Source organism: Haliaeetus albicilla, chromosome 22 (assembly GCF_947461875.1).
Source record: "Haliaeetus albicilla chromosome 22, bHalAlb1.1, whole genome shotgun sequence".
Taxonomy (NCBI): domain Eukaryota; kingdom Metazoa; phylum Chordata; class Aves; order Accipitriformes; family Accipitridae; genus Haliaeetus; species Haliaeetus albicilla.
The window spans coordinates 25,338,094-25,359,121 of NC_091504.1; the positions used below are offsets into that span (position 1 = coordinate 25,338,094).

At 52.6% G+C, this 21,028-nt stretch overlaps 1 protein-coding gene across 3 annotated transcripts in view; it reads left to right on the forward strand.

Moving 5' to 3' along the window:
• The window catches only part of PRKCB (protein kinase C beta), a 136,239-nt gene that overhangs the window by 72,945 nt on the left and 42,266 nt on the right, over window positions 1–21,028 (forward strand). For all 3 annotated transcript variants that reach the window (XM_069810557.1, XM_069810556.1, XM_069810558.1), the window contains 4 exons: window positions 9,846–10,002; window positions 10,388–10,522; window positions 12,848–12,944; window positions 18,859–19,005. In XM_069810557.1, the coding sequence (XP_069666658.1) occupies window positions 9,846–10,002; window positions 10,388–10,522; window positions 12,848–12,944; window positions 18,859–19,005 (536 nt within the window). The remainder of the gene's footprint in view (window positions 1–9,845; window positions 10,003–10,387; window positions 10,523–12,847; window positions 12,945–18,858; window positions 19,006–21,028) is intronic.

Consider the following 21,028-nt stretch of genomic DNA (forward strand, 5'->3'; position numbering starts at 1 on the left):
TTCAGTGTTTTTAACCCATTCTTAGTTCTGAAGAACCAGAATGAACCTCAGAGCTGGAGGGTAGGAGACTGGTGAGAGCATCTGTATCGGTTCCTGGGGGTCAGTGAGGCTTCGGGCAGTGGCCCCTGCAGAGGCAGGGGATTGAAATTCAGTAGCCAAAGCCCCAGATTTCTCAAAATCTACAAAATGTGCACAGGACAGCCGGGGCTGGCTCTCAGTGAGGTTGACTTCCATCAGCTGGGTGTGATTTAATAAGCCAGCAGCATTGTCCCTGGCCGATGCCCGCTCGGAGGGCAGCAGGCATCAGCTCCAGTGTACCCCTGTGAGACCCAGCACGGCCGCCCGATTGCCAACTGGGCCTGGGGGGACAGACCGGGGGTGACTGGGGCTGGGGTCTGGTGCAGCCGCAGCTTTGCAGGTCTGCAGGGCTGTGCCCAGAGCAGCAGCAGTGGTGGGAACCTGCAGAGCTGCCCCTCCTAATTAGCTTCCCAGCTCTTGGGTCTGTGGTGTTAATCACTCCTTTATGTTCAGGGATTGCTCTGTTACAGCTCCTTTCACGCTATACGTTGAATGTAATTGTATAATGGGTGCACCCGGGAGTGCAGCCTTGCACGCTGCAATCAGAGCCCTGCATTGCCATTGTCTGCTGCTGCTCGGAGGTTGCTGAAGCGCCAGGATTTATTGGTGTTCCCAGTGATTAAAAATGCATGGCTTTGTCTAATATTAGGGCACCTGGACAAATAAATGGCACTTTCCTAATGCCTGTGGCTCTGCGCCCTTGGCTCGGTGAGGTGCGGCCGTGGAGCAAGTCCCCCAGCTCTGTGCTGGGGACAGGGCTCGCTGTTCCACCAGCCAAAGGCAGTTTCCAAAATACAGGAGGTTTCTGAGGGCCTTGTTAATTAGGGCACAAAACAACCTGCATCTCATCCAGCAAAGCACTTAGATACGTGCTCTTGGCAGGCGCTTCTCTTTTGAAGCATCAAGGCGAGCTGTGTGGGCATGGGTGATCAGCAGCCCCGGGCTCGGACCGAAAGTCCGGAGCGTGAGCGAGACCCCCGAGATGGAGCCGGCTGGGACGGCCCCGACCCCCTCGCTGCCTCCCCTCTGGGACACTCGGGGTTTGCTTTGTGCGAGGGGGGAACCAGCTGCAGGTGACACCCCTGGCTCGGGCACGATCCTTCTGTGGGGCCGGTTTGGCTGTTGGTCCCCAGCACAGACCGGCTCCGGCTGTCCTAGGCGCCCTGTGTACTGTCCTGGTAGCGGGCAGGGTTTGGTTCAGAGCCTAATGAGCCGAGGTGGATTTGAGCAGCAGGAGAAATGTGTTTGGATGGCCGGCACGTCTGTGCATTTGGGCTGGCTGGAGTTAAAAGCTCTTGTCTTCAGCGCTGAACAGACCGGACCCAGGGAACGACTGCATGAGGCTGGAAAACCTCAAGTAGCTGGCTAGAAATGGCTGTTTGCGTTAGCAGCTCTGCTTGCTAAATGTGTTGTTTTAAATCACGATAAAGCATCCACGCGGTCGGTGCTGTGCACGGCACCGCCGGGAGCGGGGCCCCCGAATGTCCTCGGAAGCGAGCGACCCGAGCTGCCGTGGGCTCAGCCTCCCGGGAGGCCATTTGGAAGAAGTCTCTCCAGCTCTTTGGCTTCCTTACATCAATACCATGACTTTCACAACACGGTGTTTGGAGTCTCCTTCACTTTTGGAAGGGCGGATGCAAATTGCGTGGCGTTTTCCAGCAGCAGTTCGGGAGGCCGTCCGAGCTGAGCATCGCGGCGGGCTGGGGAGCGAGGGCAGCCCAGCCTGGGGACGGCTCTGCTGCTTCTCCTCCAGTGGTGAAATGAGATCTCTGCTTCTCTCGCCCACCACGTAAACCACGGCAAACTCCCGCTCGCAGCTTTGTCATACTAAGTAGGTAGCGTGGGCTGGGTTATTTAGCTTGAGCTGCTTGACAAAAGAGAAGTCATCTTTTGGGCCTGGTAAACAAAATTTGGGTCCCTAGCAGTGCTCAGAGATGTGTCAAATTGCCAAAGCAAGTTAATTCCCCTCATATGCTACTTAAAGACACTTATTGACTTGGGCAGTTTTTACCCCAGTCACTCAGCGAATCTGGTCCTTTAAACTTCACGAGTCTGCAGATACTTGTTGCTTGTATTTCCCTGCTCTGACATTGTTACACCTCTTGGCTTTGCCTTAAATACAAAGAGAGGGTTCCCTGGAGCCAGCCCGTGTCAGTTTGTCTGTGTCCGTAAGTCGGATGCTGCCAGCTCCGAGGGCAGCAATGCAGCGAGGATGGTGCCGCTCTCCCCTGAGCCCGCAGTCAACAGTAATAAACAATTTCTTCTGAAAGAAACAAGAAAAAAAGAGACTTGTGAACGTAACAGCAATGCCGGCACACGGGGCGGCACACCCGCACCGGCCGGTGTGCGAGGTCGGGCTGAGACGTGGTGTCAGGACGCTGCGGAGTGGGACCGCCGTGGGCTGCGTGTCTCTGAACTGGCGCGTGTGGGAGGCAGACGTGGTGGAGCGTGCCAGGGCATCGTTCGGCTGATGTTGGACAAGAGCAAATGTATATTCACAGTCTGTGTTCTGGTCTGGGCTTTGATCAAGTGTCTTATTAGCAGGAAAAGACTGCTGAATAAAGTGGGAAATTGTAGCAAATTAAAATGTCATCAAGGCGTTGCACATTTTTGCTTCCATAATAGAAAAGCTTCCCAACGCAGATTATTCTGAGCCCGTCATATTAGGATACATGAATATTTGAGTCTGGGAAACAGAGGAGCCAGAGAATATGAAGGCTGGGCTTGGGGTCCATTAAATCTATTGCTTCTCCAAGATGGTGAGACAGTAAGTTGCACGGAGGACTCTGCATCGCTCCTCTCCGGCGGCCGAGAGCTGGCTCTTCCTGCCAGCCCGTCGTGTGTCAGGGTGTCCCGTCGTGTGTCGGGGTGTCCCATCATGTGTCAGGGTGTCAGTGTGTCCCAGCGAGGAGCTCCCTGTGCCAAGCTGGGGGTCGGGCAGTTTGTCGCTTAGGGAAGTGGTGGTCTACAGGGACTAAAAGGCAGAAAAAACACGATAGGGTTATGCTGCAAATTCAGGGGTATATATGGGAGATGGACACGAGTCAGCATGTTTAGGTGACTTTGACCTATGCGCGTGTGAATGTGGAGCGTGCCCTGCCCTCGTGCAAGGCTGCTGGAGCGCAGGGACCACGTTGGGTTCCCTCTTCTCTCTTGGGAGTCCCAGCAACGTGCTGATGTCGCTGGTGGCTCCTGCGAAGCTGAGACCCCTGTTAGGAGCCGTGGGAACGCGGCGCCAGCTTGGCGTTACAGTCGATACCGCTGTTGTGCCTGCAGCGTTGGCAGAGGCTGCCGGGACCGGAGCCTTGCTATTTACTGAGCTGATGAAGTAAAACATTGACCAAAACTGAAACCAATTATGCTGTGATTAGATAAACGAGCTGGAAGTGCGTTAATTAATAATCACCGGCCCAGGAAGATGCAGCCATAATGAGTCCTGTGCCTTTTCTGTTGTATAAGCATGTGCAAATATATTCTTCGGCAGAGCATTAATTAAATGTTTTAACGCACGAGGGTGTTAAATCCGACTGCTGGGTGCTTGCTGGAATGCAGCTGCTCCCAGCCGGGGATGGTGCGTGCTGCTGGGAGGAGGAAGATGAGTGCTGCAGGTCAGCCCGAGATCCTTCCCCTCCCCAAAATCCTGTCCAAGAGGCCTGAAATCAGGGGTGCCACTGGCACGGCACTGCGTTTTGCTGGCCAAGACCATGGCGAGACGATTGAGCTAGGACGAGGTGGTTGAGCTCTGACCTCTCCTTGCAATGAGCAGGGCTTTCAGAAGGTTTTTTTTCCTTTGGTGAGCAATGGGAAGCAGAACTGTCTGCACTGACTGTGTTGTAATGGCCTTGCTTACTCAGAGATGAAGGTAAAGGATTTGGCAGCCAGTGTAAGCTGTCTTTAAGAGCGGGGTAGGAGTGGGTTTTGTTGTAGGCTTTTTCTTTTTAACATAAAAGTGAACCCCCATATGGCACTGCATATTTAGCGAAGAACTTTCTGGTCTTTATTTATCCAGCATATTAATGTTGCCTTCCCATGGAAACCTGGGTACCAGCCGTGAACAGACACACGACCCCAGGCAGACGACGGGGCTGGCTGCAGCCCTTCGCGTGGGGCTGTGCAGCATCTCCCGTGCCCCCAGGTGTGAGGCCAGCGCAGCCCTTTGGGACAGGGTGGGCTGATTTGGGGCACAGGGGAGCAGCGTCCCTTTGGAACCACCCCGGGAGTGGGGAGCAGACCTGGCGCTGGGCTGCGGTCTGCATCAGCCGCTGCCTTCCCTGGGGAGCTGCCGATGGAGCACCGGCCCCCTTTGCTTGATGTGGGGCTGGTTTTACCCCAGGTGGAACACAATCCTGGGAGCAGAGGGTCAGAGACCATCCTCTAGTGCCTGCCACCTCTTTGGTGGCGGAGCTCAGCAGGACCATGCTGTGCGGTGGTGGGACTTGCAGTGAAGTGGCCTCCGGAGTGGGGACCTGCAGGAGTCCTCCCCATCCCTGGGAGGGGGAACGTGATGGACCCCCGAGCACTGCATCCCAACCTGATCCTGCGGCATTTGGGCACTCCAGAGCTGCCTGGCCTACGTCTCCAGGGTACAGCTCTTGCAGCTGCTGTGAGCTTCTGGCCATGACCTCCATGGCAGAACAAGCTGCCTGGAAAGGCTGTGTTCCCTCCTGCTTTGGGCATTTGTTACAGTGATATTTCTCCCTGTGTTTTCTGTTGGAGATGTGGGTGTCTGAAATAAGTGTCTCTTCCCAAGCCTGTTCCTGCAGTTACGGCTGGCTCAGTAGTTAAAAGATGTTGTCTGAATAATTGATTTGGAGACTACTGCAAATTTTGCAGAATAAATTATTCAAATATCATTCAACCAGCTCTACCTGCCCTGGCCCTACAAGGCAGAGCGGGTGACATCTCTTTCCCCTGGCAATGGAGCGGTGTCCCCAGGCCAGCACCACCCTCCCTGCAGTGCCCCCCGGGCAGGGGAGAGGTTTTTCCTCCCAGAAATCCCCCCGAGCATCGTCGCTGCCCCTGCAGAGCCTCGGACGAGCAGCCGGCGCTGCAGAGCTGTGGCTGCTGGTCTTGATCTGCTGATGCTTCACCAGGGCGCTGGCTCATAGGCAGCACGTTCTGCAAATCCATCTGGAGGGGGAGAGGAGGAAGGAACTGGTGTAAAATCAGAGTTATTTGTCCGAGGTGGACGGGCCAGCCCCGGCACGCAGCGGTGAGGGCATCCCGGCCGTCGGCAGTGCCACGATGCTCCCCGCACCCGCGGTGCTGTGGGCGCGCGGGAGGGAACACGCCGGGTGCTGCCGAGCGGAGCCGCAGCCTGCGCCAAGCGCTCGCTTGCACACCCGTGTGCACACCCACGTGTCCCCTCCGAGCGTGAGCGTGCGCGGGCACCCGCCGTGTGCAGAGGAGGAAGAGGAGGACCCGCTCCAGGTCCCCCCCAGGTCTAGAGAAGTCCAAGACTTACCGATGCTGTAGCCTGAAACCAGGGCGGCTTCTCCGCAGCCGTAGCTGGGCTTGGTACCCAACATGATTTAAGACCAGCTGCTTTAAATGGGATCGTAATATTCTTACTCATCACTATTAATAATGATGTTACTACTTCTTAATGATGCACAAAACTGTCAGAATATGACAGATGTAAAGCCCTTTTACATCAAATTTAACTGTCAAAGAAACGCCATAAACGGTTGGAGAGAAGCATGTTTCTCCTGACGCGAGGTATCGCTACTACACTTCTTGAGGTTTATATTTTTCTTTCACTTAATTGTTGATTTCTGCTTGAAAAGTCAGAAAGTTACTTAAGGTCAAGCAGAAGCATTTTGTTTTTTTAAATGAATAGATAAAATTATTCCCATTAATGAAATTTTTAGGTCTGCATGCTGAGATAATAACATGAGGTAATCAAATCTCACGCTTCAGGGCATAAACTGATTGACTATGAGGGTCAGGAATTACTTTTCCTGTTGCTTAAAGAAGTGAACAATGGCCTGATAAATGACAAAGGCTTATTTGTCTCCAGAGGACATTACACTGGCCGTTCGGACGGTGAGACATGAAGCAAAGTCCGAGCCCTGATTCAGTCTGACATAATTTTGCATCTTCTCTCTGTAAGGGGACACAGTCCGGTTTGAGTCCCGAGAGCGAGCGGCTTCTTCCAGCTCTTGGGTTAGTTCTGCCGCTCACACAGCGGCTGTTGCCATCTGTCTCGGGGGGGTGAGGAGTCCCTGAGGATTTCTGCTGACCCCGGGGCAGACGAGGAGCGATGGTCCCCAGCGTGGACCATGCCTGCCCCAGGTGTGGGACTGGGGCTGCAGTGGGCACCATTCAGTACCCAGTACTGCGACACCCCTGGTTTAAGTGGTCCTGCACGGTGGCGAGTGGCAGCGGGCTGTCTGCTTCTGACGTGGAGACGAGATCTTCCCCCAAGGCTCTCACGTCTCCATGTGCTGCAGGTGGTCAGGGTCATTGAAAATACCTTTTTGTAATGGTTTTAAAGTTTTGTAATGGTTTTAAAGCCAGGCAGGTAAGAGAAGGTAGTAAAAGCTCAGCGGAGTTGCAGGAGGAGGGTGGTGAGAAGCCCTGGTTGGCAGGACACCGGGCAGCATCGCTCGCCGTGCCATGGCAGCACAGGGGGGTGCGGGCAGGGAGCCCCCGGTCCCCACACGGGGGTGAAGGCAGGAGCATGCGGCGGAGCGGGGCGGTTGCCTGCAGCAGCGAAGGCTGCGGTCGGACCCGTGGTCGGACCGACCGAGGAGTTAAGGATTGAGCTGGGCAAAGGGTACGGGATGGGGGGTGTCTGGCCGGGCTCTGGGCTGGGGGCCGGGCTCCCCGTACAAGGCACTTCCCATGTCTGCAAACAGCCAAAGCAATTCCTGCTGTTTATTTACAAACCCTGCGAAGACTGCTTCCCCTGCGGGCTCGTTGCCAGTCAGGTAGTGCCTTGGCAGGACCTACTGCGGGACTTTTCTCTAATGCTCTTTTGTGTTTTATAATTCAAGAACGTGGTTATAAAGATTGCCTTTTTTCCTATCAAAAAGGCACAGATAAAAGCTTATAACGATGATGAGGAAATATGTATTCTTCTCCTCTGATAAGGGGTGAGGGAGAGGAAGGCATTTTGGCTGTATTAGTGCAGAGCCTTGGCAGGGCCCTTGGAAATTAAACTCATTACTTAGAGATTTCACACAGCAGATTGCAAGCCTTTCTGCTTGGACGGTACAAAGCTTTTTGCAGAAGATTTTGACTGAGAGTCCAAATTAAGCCACAGAATAACTACTGTGCATCCTCTGAAGTGCAGAGCTGGCATTTATGTCCAAACTTAGAAAAAAATAAAAAATTCATTTATTAAAGAGCACATGAAAATAATTGTCAGGACATTATAGAAATGAAGTCATGCTGCTTGTGTCACAGCAAGCAGTTACAGGCAGAAGAAGGTACAACTGTTGGGCTGCTCTCACAAGATGCGGGGCTGTGCAGGTTCGTTTTTGGATGAGGTTGTGGCAGAGCAGGTAACGCACATCGGGCGCTGTTGCTTCGCCACCCCTGGCACTGCTGCGGATTTCTCCCCGTGTGGGGTCCATGGAGGGACGACCCACCGCAAAGCTGGCCCGAACTCAGAGAGCGGCCTGTGCAATGCATAACAAATCGGCAATAACCAGTGAAGCTTGAGAGCCGCTCGGGTCTGATGTTTTACTGTCCTCCGGAGATACCTGTTGTCTTTTTAAGGAAATTATGAGCCTCAGTCCTCTCTGGTGCCCGAAGGGTGAATCCTCCTCCTTGGGCATCCTCTCACGAGTGCTGCCCCAGGAACCGGAGCCTCGCCACGCGTCCTCCCCCTCTTCCCAACAGCAAAGCCGCTTCTTGCACAGGAGCACAGAAGGCTCTTTGTAAGTGCCAATGCCGAGCAGCTGCTGCATCTGCGTCCCCGACCCCGCTGACCGACCGGCGGGTCTCAACCTCCCGGCAAAGAGATCCGACCCGTCCTGGGCATGACGGCATCCGTGGCAAGGTCACTGTATGTGGCTGCTCCTGGGGCTGTCAGTAATGAAGTCATTCCTTCCCCTCCTGCCAGAGAGGCAGGAGGCGGCTCTGGCTCCCGTGGCTGCCTTGTCTCAGGAGTCTGAAGAATATCTAGTGCTGCCAAATCGATAGGGCTGCCCGGGCACCTGTAATTGGGCAGCAGGCAATTCCCGGCAGGCTTGCCTCTCTCTGTCTCACGAGCTGCTGTCAAGGGTGTCATGCTTGATAAATGAGCTAGTTTATAAATGCAGATTTGAATTTTGGCTACAAGTTTTATTCCACGGAGCCAGAAATTGGGCAATGCTTCAGGAGGACAGCGGTAGATTGCAGATTTTGGAGCATTAATTTGCTTTTCAAAACTATCTGGCTCCCAACCTTGCATCAGAAATGCCTTGCTGCTGATTTGGGAACTGAGCAATTGTTTTTACCCTTGCTGACTCTCTGGAAGTATCTTCTAACGCCCCGCAGCACTGCACACGCAGCTGGAGTCCTCTCCTCCTTGGGGTTATGGGGTGTATGAGGTGAAGGCGTGCCCCCGGTGAACCTCGCAGCGGAGCTGCTGGTGTGATCCAGTGGGATTTCGGGCAGCGCCGAGTTCCCCGTTCCCGACACGGCACGACCCTCCGTGCCTGATCCCCGAGCTGCGCGCTGGACCCGGGGAGGTGACGGCGTGCCGTGCCGTGCCGTGCCGAGGGGGCTGCTGGTGGGCACCGTGCCGGCTGCCGCGGAGGGGCTGGGGGCTCCGTAGCCGCAATGCTTTGGCGAGAGGGAAGCCCCCGCTGCTGCTCGGGCAGCGCTGCCTGCTCAGGCGTGGGCGGTTTGGGCAGGAGAGCCTGCGAAAGCACCGGCGGAGCTGGGTCTGCTGGCTGCAGCACAGGGGAGGGGAGGGTCTGCTCTGGATTTGCTTGCGAGCAGCTTTTCCCCTGGTTACGGCTGTGCTCCATCACATCCTATCGGACTTTTCATCTCCGATACCTTTGGTCAGGCTGAGGGAATCTAAGACCCTTCTCCCAGAAGACAGACTCTTTTTTGACTTAATCTGGGGAAACAGACTTAGATCAGCCCGATTGTGTTTAACTTGTCAAAGCTGCAATCCAATTACAAGCAGTCGAGGTCGCCCGCAGGTTTGCTCTCCCCTCTTCTGCTCCTTGTTCCGCTCCTGCTCCCCGAGGAGATGCTCCGGCTCCCAGAGCCGGGGTGCTGCTGCCACACATGCCCTGCGGGCATCCCCCCTGGTCCCGCGGGGCCCCGGCCCCTGAGCCCGAGGGCATCCGAAAGGAGAGCTCAGCGCTGGATCCGGCCGCTGTGCTGGTGCTTGCTGGTGCCTGCTCTCCCCTGCTTACGGCTGTTTGTTGCTACTTCCACGCGCCGTGGAAGGCACCGTCCCTGTGCTCCCACCCGTCCCCCAAAAAAGATGCAAATCAGTGCAGTTCTTACCAAGGTGCAAGAGGAAACAGAGGAGCTTTAAATTGTTTTAAACTGAGAGCAAACACCAAATCATCCTATTGGAAAGTGAAAATAACCTCTTGAGTTGATCCTTCAGCCTCCCTTGTCTATTAGAGTTGTATTTGCTTTGCATTGATAACTGTATGTCATTTCTCATGCAACGTCTGTGTCTGTATGTATTCAGTTTTAATTCTGTTTTTAATCACTATTTTCACACTTACTCTTGGCACACAGGGAAGTTGTCAATTGTTGGGTATTTTTAGAGTTTGAATACTGAATTTAATCCTTTTTCTCCTCCCCAGTAAGAGATGCTAAAAACCTAGTTCCTATGGATCCCAATGGCTTGTCAGATCCCTACGTGAAGCTTAAACTAATCCCTGACCCCAAAAACGAAAGCAAGCAGAAGACCAAAACTATCAAGTGCTCCCTGAATCCTGAGTGGAACGAGACATTTAAATTGTAAGTACAAGAAAAATGTTTAAACTTGTAAACTAATTTTTCTCACCCCTAAGAATTAATGTGATTGTATTTGCTCTGATTTAATTATTCAGAGACATTAAGCTGATTCAACTGAGAAATAATTCTTTTCGGTCCTGTAAGTGTGACTCAGAAGCACTCAAACCACTGCCCTGACCCCTGATCAAAGCCAGTTATTTCACAGCAGGAACTCTACATTCTCCGTTTGAAACAGATGCGGTTGGGAAATTAAATATTAGCGAGCTGAGTGGTCATTGAAGACCATCCCTTCATTTTGCATCCATGTTCTGATGGAGCATGGAGGGTCACGGTGGTGTAGCAATGGCTTCCAGAATGAAACCATCCCTTTCTCTTTTCTCTCTTCCAGCCAACTGAAAGAGGCAGACAAAGACAGGCGGTTGTCTGTGGAGATTTGGGACTGGGATCTGACCAGCAGGAATGACTTCATGGGCTCCTTGTCCTTTGGGATTTCTGAGCTGCAGAAGTCGGGAGTCGATGGATGGTAAGAGTTGCAATTGTTTTAAAAACCCTGCGGGCAAAAAGCAGCCCTGATCTTTTTGTGCGCAGTGGAAGACGCGTCAGCCCGTCGCACGGACCAGCACCCTCCTGTTCAAGGACCGCCAGCCGTTCTGGCCCCGTGTCAGGTGCTGCTCCACCTCCCCGACTGGGGAGAGTCGCTGGGGCTGTGCTGGGCTGTGAGCTGTCCCGTGGTGCCAGGACAGCGTCTGAGTGCCCTGGTGGGCTGGCTTTGTGTGACCCCTCCTCCGTGTCCTCCTGCCCCTGGCAGGGTTGCTCGGGGGGCTTTTCCCTGCCAGGGGCGCGCACGGACACGGGGCTGCTCTGCCTGGCGTTCACAGCCAGGAGGGCCAGTGCCCCCCGCGGGCTCTCACTACGTAGGCTTCAGGAGGAGACGGCGTCGCCTGCCGAGCATTTGCCGAGCAAGCGTTTTCCAGCATTTTCTGGTTGGATTCCCTTAGTTTCCATACTGGGGAGGCAATGTGGCTTCATCAGGCGTGCAGGAGAGCAAGGCTGTGAGCGGGTGAAGGGCTGGGGGGGACACACTTTGAATTGTGATTTGTGGCGGGGGCAGCCGTTCTGCAGCACGCAGACTAGCAGAACCGGTGCTGAGGGGCACTGTTCAATAAACAGAGGAATGCTACCAAAGTGTGTAATTACTGTCACTCGTTACTATACGAAAGATGAACACAGTGGGTCTGTAACACTCGCGCTGAATGGGTCTCTTCATTTCCATTTTATCTCCCCCAGCAGGACACATGCTGCCTTATTTCCCTTTTTTTTTTTTTTCCCAGCCACTGATGCCTGAGAGCTGTGTTACCTTTCCATGTCAAGTGTAATAATTGAAAATAGATATTATATGTCTTTTGGAAACCAAAACCTGCATGCTATTAATTTGCATTCCGCGAGTTGAGCAAAACACCCCGGACTCTGTCTTTTCCACCGTGGAAGCCGTACGTGTCTCACTTAAAGCAGAGAACGGAGAAGAGGAGGAATTAGCAGGCGGGCTAGCCTGCCCGCGCATCTCTTGCACAGGGAGGTGGGCTGGAGGGCTGGCACCATGCGGGGCACCCGCTGCCTGCCCTGGCACAGCCGGGGCTTGGGGGGCAGAGCTGGGGGTGCTCCCTGCCACCGTCCGCCTCGTCCTGCCCGTGGGGAGGCTGCAGTGGGGCAGGCAGCGCGTGCCCTCCCCCCCCGGGGAAAACCGACCCGTCGTGGGGTTGCCGGCAGGGTCTGGCCGCGTTATTGTGCGGGTGGCGGGGCTCAGCCTGCGAACCTGGCTTGCCACAAACCAGAGACGCGGCTTCTCTTCTGGAAAACAGAAGAAAACTGTCGCTTCCCCCAAATTTCCAGTCACCTGTAAGGATGCGTGTGTGTTGGCTGGGGTTGGTGCGCTGCCGGCTTCTGACGCAGCCCAAAGTCTGATCATTCTCCCAGCCTTTTAAAAATCATGTAAGTGGAGATCTAAGTAATTTTCCTTGTCACAGGATTTGGCTAGAATAAACTCTGGAAGGAGCTCTGATGTATATTTCATATCTAAACAACTGCAGTTAATGGAGAAAACAAGCTCAAAGGAAGAGCCTGTGCCTATATTATGCAAACGGTGCTTTGTTCGTTCAGTGCAGCCTCTGTAGATAACACCCAGCTGATAACTGTCCTCCGGCTGCCGGGAGGGTTCGCCGGTGGAGCCAAGGCTTTGCCTGCGGCTGTGTGAAACGCCTCAGATCTGAATGACATTTCCATGATTTCTGATAATTGCTGCTTAGACTTTTTTCCTTTTTTTGGGTGAGCATCTTGGCTTTGTGCTCAGGGTTGTCGGCATCAGCCGGGCACCGTCCGGCTCTGTGTGCTCTCCCCGTGGAGCCCAGCCTGCCTTGGCACCTGGGGCAGCTGATGGGGAAGGAGCTTGCCCGCTCGTGTGCCCGTGGCCATCACGAGAAAGATGTGGGTTTTGGGTCAGGCTTGTGTTTTGGAAGAGGCATGGGTGCTTTGCGGTGTCTGCCGCAGTGGGTAGCAGATGTGCTTTCTGGGTTGTGATGGCTGGGGTCACCAGTACAGCGAGGGACCCCAGAAACATCCCTCCCCTCGGGTGTGTGTCTGGGAGCTTGCTGAGTGGGACGGTTTGGAGGTGTGAGGTTTGGGGGGGTCTTCTATCCTTGGGGAAGGGTCACCTGGATGCCGGTACGGCAGAGGCAGAGCTGTGCTCGGAGCAGGAGCTGCAGTCCTGCCTGCTCGCATTCCTGCCTGCCTGCGGTCCTGCCTGCGGTCCTGCCTGCCATCCTGACCTGACTTTCTCACTGTGTCCCTCCAGGTTTAAGCTGCTGAGCCAGGAGGAGGGGGAGTATTTCAACGTCCCAGTGCCTCCTGAGGGAGAAGAAGGAAATGAGGAACTGAGGCAGAAATTTGAGGTGAATTGATTTTTCTTGGGAACTCAGGGGTTTTCCTCACTGCCTGCCACGTCCTTGGCAAGGGGCTTTCCCTGCCAGCTCTTTCCCCGGCAGCACAGGGAGCGCGGAGCAGGGTATGGCCCATCACTCCTCCCTCTCCCTGCTTTGCACTCACTCCTGGGGATGCATGCCCTTGACTGGTCTTTGCTAAGGTTCTCCGGGGCATGCCTGGCTCCGGGGCACGAGCTTCGAGCGGTGTTTCCAGAAGGTAAGTTGTTCAGTTACATTTAGCAAAAAAAGCCCCTCTGAAGATGTGAAGCTTTCCAGCAATGGTTTGGCTATGTTAAATAATTAACAAGGACCATATGGGAATGGGAAGTTTGTGATGCATCTGTAAGCGGTTCCTGCCTCGCTGGTGCAGCGCTGGGTCATGTCACCATGCCCGGCTGGTGATTCCAGGGCAGGGGAGACCAGAGAGACCATGGGTGCTTCGAGCAGGGACCTGGCCACTCCTTGGATCCCTGCAGCTGCGCAGCTTCTCCAGCACGAGACGTGGGGGGCCAGGAGCAACTGTGCAGCAGTCCGAGGAATGATGGGGAGCTGGCACAGATGAGCCAAAGGGCATCGTTTTGTAGAGATTTGCAGAAGAGCAAGTTAAGGCAAAAGGATTCAGATACACCAAGAGCTGAAAGTGTAGGGCTCATTCATGTGCAATTTTTTGGTGGGATTGACAGGGTGGTTTTTAATTGTAGCACATGGAATGTGCCATCCATCTTGCCCTTCTGGAATACTCTCTTCTAATTTGAAAATACAGTGACCTCCCTGTGCACGTGTGTGTCTGACTTTGTGCACGGTAGAAGCAGGTAGTGGATTAGCTGGGAAAGGGAACAGTTGTTTCTGGTGGATGAGGAGATGAGAGATATGGAAATGATTCTTTGGCACTTACGTCAGGTTGAAAATACAACAGAGAATGTTGCACAGTGCAGAGTTCTGTGTAATGCTTGCTTGGTGCCTTGTGCTCCACAAAGAGTGTGCTTGATCCTGTATCTCTGCTACCTGCAGGTAGGAAGGAGTCTGAAATCCCATCATTTCTAAGAAGTTGTTTCTTCTTACTGCAAAAAAAGCAGCATAGCAAACATCCCCCTTTCATTTGTGTTGTTTCAGACGATGTCTGTCTTTGTGTTAGGGTTACATAATTTACAGCTTGTGTTTGCCAAAATGAGTATAGCGTAGCTAGAAGAGGAGGTACTTCAATTAATGTGTTTCCAACCCTGTATTCCAATTAAAGAGGGATGAAGATCCTGGATGTCCCAGGATGACCTGATGTAACCGTGCTCTGATGTCAGCACGTGCACGTGTTGTTGGTACAGCAGTTCTACCCTTGTTCTGAGGTGCCGTATAATAGGATTTGTTCATCTTTTTTTTCTGTCATGCTGCTGATTATGAATTAATATAATGAACTAAGATAAATTAAGATATTAATATAATTGGATTTGGAGCTAATCTCAGAAAGAAACCCTTTCTTAGCCGTTAAATGTCATGGCAGCCTCTGTACCCTGCCTGGTGCACTGAGACGGGGCTGGGTTTTTTTAAGAGAGTGATGGTTGGGTGAGCTGGCATGGGGTATCAGCGATCCCTGATGGTGCTTTGCACCAAGGTGTTACCGACAGAAACGCTGCTGGGGCTGCCGCAGGTGTAAGCCTGGAATGCTAAGGCAATACGTACGAGCCAGTGATTTATTTTTCAATAACCTAAGTAATCCATCCTTCCCGTGGTGTGTAGCAGTGCGCTCTCAGCCTGGATAGTGGGGTAATGTGATGAACCAAGTGTGGAGACCATGCTAACTGATCTACGGGCTAATTGAGACAGCCAAGTGACAGTGGAGGTCGGATGAGTGACAGTGCCTTGTCTGAAGCGAGCCCAAAACTTTGAGGGGAAAGCCAGCAGCAGCAGCCGGAGCCCTCAAAGGGAGCAGCGGGTGTGAGGGCTTGGGGTTGCTGCCAGCTCTGGCCCGTGCAGGTGAAGTGCAGAATACTCACCTGGGGAGAGCACTGGTGGTGCCTGTGAAAAGCAAAGGACATAAAAGCGATGGGCTTTTCCGAGTGAATGTGGATATGGGACTTGAGGGAGCCAGAAAGGCTCTGCAGAGCCTTACCACGCCTGGGCTTCCCCGAGGAGCTGGCCCAGCAAAGATGCTGTCAGCACCGGGGCTTTGTGCTGGCGGCATCAAGGATCTGCACGGAGGTGAACTAAGGCTGGTGAGATTTCCCTGCCAGTCCCTGAAAGATTCAGTGATGCTTGGGTCCAATTCCCCAAAGAAGCTTCAAGGAGAAATGTCTATTTACTGCTTAATAAGCCGTGGAAGATCTTGCTGAATGATTGATCCAGACATTACTGAATTAATAGGTCTTTGCCATTTGTCAGTATTGCTAAAGTCTTCCCAGAACCCTCAGAATGAATGTGGTACATCTGGAGACTTACATGAAATGAGCCATATGTAAAATAAAATAGTTGCCCTTATGGTTGTCAGCGTGAACTCCATAATTATAGCACAGGACTGGAGAGTTAGTTCCTTTTTCTCCTTCCTTTTTTTAATCTCACGCGTATCTCATTTATATATAATTTCCCTGAATATCCAAGAAAATATAACAGTTCTAATACAGCAGTTGGCATACAACCAACGGTTGTCAGCTCTAAAGAGCTACCTACCTGCTTTTGTTGCATTCCATGATTGTTCCAGTGGTGTGAAAACGGTATGTATGTTGGAAGTCAGATGATGAGTTGTCTACAGGTCAGAAAATACATTGTCCAGAGGTGTCATTTCACCCTGCCAGAGTACGTCTGTACCCCCACCTTGCTGTGTCTTCCCCTATTGCATCCTGCTTTGTGAGCGAGTCAGCGTTACAAGGAAAGAAATCCCTGGCCAGCTGAGCGATGGCTCGTGCTGGCGTCCCGACGGGCGAGGAGTGCGCTGGAGCCTGGCTGGGATGCAGCAGCCAGGGTGCTGTCACGGCATTTCAGGTGACAAGGACTAAAAAGTATCCTCCAATCGACCTGCATTAGTGCTGCTTGATTCTGCCTGTTCCTGAGCAGCGTGAATCAACGGGCCAAAGTTGAGACGCGTATGACGGGTTTATATCTTGGGTGGACTTAACATTGCAAAAGCACCCAGCAGAAAGGACTGAGGTGTCAGCCTGGGCGATGCAGAAGACGGACAGATGCTCGCAGAGCTGCCGGCTGGAGCAGTGCCTCTTTCTGGCAGCCTGCGGTGCCGTTCTTGGCCGCGGTCCTGCTGCTGCGCTTCTTGCAGCCGTCCATCCGCAGCGGGCCCGTCCTGGGCTTGACAGGAGAGCATCCCGAGACGAAAGCACAGCGTGAAGCCCTGCACTACATCCCCTGCCAATTCTGCTCCGTCTTTATCAGCTGCCTGCTGGGATGGCTTGATAGATGTGGACGTCGGCTGCTATTGCATAAATTCAGATGTAGTAAATTAACTATGACAAATGGAGTTGGATAACGAAGGTCAAGGGCTTTTTTTTAAGAATTTTGTGAGCAATATTTGGTATGCTTCAGTTGTAAACCTTAAAGAGGTCTTGAGATTGTGTGAGCATCAGGAGTGTACTTAGAACAGGTTAAAGGACTTCTGTACTCACTTGGAGACAGACATTAGAGACACTCGATAGCAAAAGCAAGGCACTTCACTTGGGAGTGATGATCTTTAGATCTCCCCGACTCTTATTTTGGGCTCTTTTCGGAAAAGACCTTTCCCCTTCTTGGCCAAGCTACATGCTGAGCCTGTTTTATCAGGGGAGTCGCGTTGTGTTATATCCTCATCTTGCCTCCTACGAACATGCCGTGATGCTGCAAATTTAGGTCAAGTGGAAGGCTGGCTGTGATTGAAGCAGCCCCTCTTCAAACACAGACTGGGGAGCAGCTGTAAGCAACAGGAGGGACCTGAAGTCGCTTGCACACATGGGTGCCGGGCACTTGCCCGGGTGTCTGCCGGTGCTGCTGGTAATGCTGTGTCTGAAGGTAGCCAGTTTTGCTGGGTTGAAGCACGTGAAAATCCTCTTCCTTCCCCCCTCTTTGTGTTACTCTTTTCCCCTCTGCTCAGAACCGAAAGCCTCCCCCGCTTTGGTCAGAGTTTCAGGGAGTCCCGCGGCCAGCCCCGGCGCTGCTGGGCTGCAGACCTGCGGGAGGACGTGGGCTTATCTGAAATGCAGGGGTGTGCTTTTGGGTGTCATTTAATGGAAGTATAATATTGCCCTTGAATTTTATTGCAGCTTGTTTTCACAGAGGTTAATTTAGTGTCAAATCTGATCTGACGAGATTGTGTTTCAGCTGTGATAGAGTATTTAGGAAGCTTTCTCAGAATATGACTATTTTGCCTGCTGATAAGTACACCTTGCATTTGGAGATAGCTTTGATATACAATAGCGTGAGGACTGCTGAAGGCAAAGTGACACAACACAGGGCTGGCTTCGTGGAGGAGACGCAGAGGCTGCTCTTGTTCGGTTGCCCACGTTTGGATCCCTCTTTGGCCAGGTTCGATGAGCAGCTTTCGGTCGGTGCCAGAGCTGCTGTTTGTCACCGGAGCCGATCTGAAGTAAAATGCTCTGGCTGGGTATCCCCTTCGTTTGGGGACGTTGCAAAAGCCTAAAGATTACAATGAGGAAAAGCCCTTGTACTTCGGGAGAGGTGACTTTATTTCCTTTCCAATGTATGCAGTTTTTCCCATTGGAAAGCAGGCATGCCGCCTGTGCGGCTCCGCTCGCGGCAGTAGCAGGTACCGGTACTGGCGGCTGTTGGATGATTTCAGCCCCCTCCCTGGGGCAGAGCTGCATTAGCAATTATGATGTTTGCAAATCCTGGAGACCATTCCTTTAGTTTCCAGTGCAGGAGTTTTTCAGATGTGTCTAGGTGCTGCAGGTGACCTTGAATGGAGAATTTTACAGCACGGAGAACCTTGCAAGAACCAATTAGCAGCAGCAAAGGCTTGGAGATTACTTGTGAGGCTCCTATCTGGAGGAGCTGTGAGCAGCAGCCAAATTGAACTGCTGGAATCGGGTTAATGGAATTTCATGCTAGACTGAGCTCAGTGCAAGCCTTACACTGTCGCATATTTCTAAAAATTAAAACCGAATAAATTGTGAGATAGCTTTTACAAACTGTGGTTCAGCAAATTAGATAGCCCCTGGACCAATGAGGAGGTGCCGAGCCACCGATGAGATTTTGTGTTTAAAAATGTGGGGGTTTGTGAGGCTCCTTAATAAGCAATTGTGATTGCAGCAGCTCGTGCGATTGCTTGGGGATGCAGGAGGAGTGCTTTCTATTCTGGTTTGTTCAAAATGGATTTGTAGCTTCCTACGTTCAGCCTGAACTGGCACGGGAGTGCAATTCTTTCCAATATCAGATAGTAATGGAGGTGGAGCTGGATAAAAGGTCCTGTATTTTACCTTAATATATTTATATTCACCTGTCCTTTTCTGGTGAGGTGAGAGACAGAAGCCAGCTTCAAGAAGAAAAAGCTTATTTAAGCCTCTGTTTTATACTTTATGCTCTAGGTCTAGGGTGATCTAGAGCATGTTACAGGGCAGCTCCCCGGGCACGCAGGCTGCCGTGTCCTGCTGGCTGCGGGGAGAGGGGTAATGGAGTAATGGGCAGATGTGGTTCCCAGTTGCTCTCACAGAGATTAACTGGGAACCAGCCAAACAGTGCAATGTGTTGGGACTGATAACTTCCCCAGTGCCCTTCTTGGTGCTGTCCCTGTCATGCTTACAGAAAAGGTTCCTGTAGCTCAGGGTAGGCTTTGACCTGGAAAAGAGCTGATTAACGCGGGATTTCAGGAGCACTGTCTGGTTTTATGATGACCTTTCTCCGTAGTGTTTTCAGTAATTTTTTCTCTTTTCTCCCTGTCCCATCTCCATCTGTGCAGAGAGCCAAGATCGGAACAGGGTCCAAGGCTGCGGATGAGAAGACGACAAATGCCATTTCTAAGTTCGACAACAACGGGAGCAGAGATCGGATGAAACTTTCGGATTTCAATTTCCTGATGGTGCTGGGAAAAGGGAGCTTTGGGAAGGTGCGGTACAACATACGCCTTTGCACTTTCTGTATTTAACACACACCTGTAGTATTTCTAAGCTGCGGCCGCGTGGCTACTCCAGCATGGTCTGTCCTCGCTCTGCCTGGGAGCAGTGGTGTCACAGTAATGGGAGCCCAGTTTGTTGGCTCCCTTCCGGACTGTGTGACTGCTGTATCACAGTGATGAAGACCTGAGATGTCTGATCAGACCATCACAAAAATCAGATGGTCTCTTTTGGGAAGCCGGGTGCGTGCTCTGTCTTTAAAGCTCTTTTTTATTTGGCCATTTTTTTCTCTAATAATTACAAATATATGTGAACATTTTAATTAACTTTCCAGACCGGTTATGAGTGGTAACAGAATTTCATTCTTCTAGTAATTATGTGACTTGGAGCCTTCGTTTTTCTTGGGGTCTTGCCAACTTTGTCATGATTTCCATTAGAAACTCCAGTGCTCAAGTGGCTGCTTGGGCTTCACAGCCCGGAGCAGGAAGGAAGGTGGGCTGCCGTTGCTGCGCACCAACGTGGTGTTTGCTGGTGTGATGGATGGCCCGACACCGCTCTGATTAGTGAATTGCCTTAATGGCAGGGAATATTGCTCTGCCTTTGGGCCCATCTCTTGGGCCAGCAGTGGAGGTGAGGAGGGAATGCCAGAGGAGCGATGCTCACCCATCGCCCGCTGAGCCCAAGGGGCGAACCCACCTTTCACAGCTGGCGCCCGTTCCCTTCCCTGGCTTTTGCTGCTGGTGTTTGAGCTCGGGGAGGTCCCAGCCTCTCTAGATGGGTGTTTGCTCCCTCTCTGGAGGTGGACAGCTTAGAGATCCACTGAAGCATCCGTGACAGGAGGAGAACGGGGAGCTCCTGATGGTCCCCAGCACCCCGAGCATCAGCCTGCGGTTCCCTGCCGGTGATGCTGCCAGGGAGGAGGCTGCCGTTACTCTGCGTTTACACCTTTGCTGCGGGTTGGCAGCCTGGGGGAGCAGGAAAGCCCCCTGCGTTGTGCCCATGCTGCTACCACTCAGTAATGTGTACGTACCCCCATTTCCACATCGGTTTTGCTCCCTTTTCTCTCCCTCCCAACACCTAATCCCCTTTAAAGTCTATGCCTGGCATCTGGAAACTCTGTAGTTGTGGTTTCCCGCCCCCCTCCTCTTTCTTTTAATGTGAGAAACATTAGCAAACTCTTCAGTTGGCATCGTGGCTTATGTAAGGGAATGTGTGACAGAAACTGTTCCCTGGAACAGCATGTTATAAATATGCTAATTAGCACTTATTAAAACAGCACGTTGGTTTCTACGGTTAGATGCAGCCTCACCCTCACGTGTGCCTGTGCCGCCTCCCGCTGCCCGTCGCCCCGGCACGGGGACACCGAGGTGGCACGGCGGAGGGTACTTTGCTCCCTGCTCGGTTTGCACTTAGACAGAGGTGCCAGATGTTTCGGAAGGAGCTGGACAGAGGTGCACAGATGCACGCCATGCTGGCGCTCGGCTGGCGGGGAACGGAGCCCGGCTGCCCGGTCCGGGCTCCCGGCAGGTTCCCAGCCCGTGGCGTGCCGAGCGGCCGGTCGTGTCCGTGGCAGCGGCATCCTTCTCCGGGGCTGGCACCGCCAGCTCCCGTCCTTGGCTGTGTGCTGCCAGCCTCCCGCCTCCCAGCACCCACTGCTGCTGCCGTTGGAGCAGGCTGTGAGAGCTCTTTGAGTATAATCACACTGTTTTAGTGAGTCTTTGTCTCAGGCGTAAGCTTATTAACCCTTTGGCATCAGCAGCTCAGATTTACTGCTTAGTATTTTTCTCTCTCCACCACTATGGCTGGCCAGGGTCAGGAGTACCTACGAGTTGGCCTCAGTGCAGTGTAATAAACTTCCTTTCTCTACATTCAGCATCAGAATATCTCCAGTTATTATGCTGGAGCATTCCCAAACAAATACACTATATTACAGGAATAGATCAAGTTAAGTATCAGCTTTTTCTGCACAAAAAAAAAAAAAAATTAAAAAATGAATGCAGTCTACTTTCCAGAGAG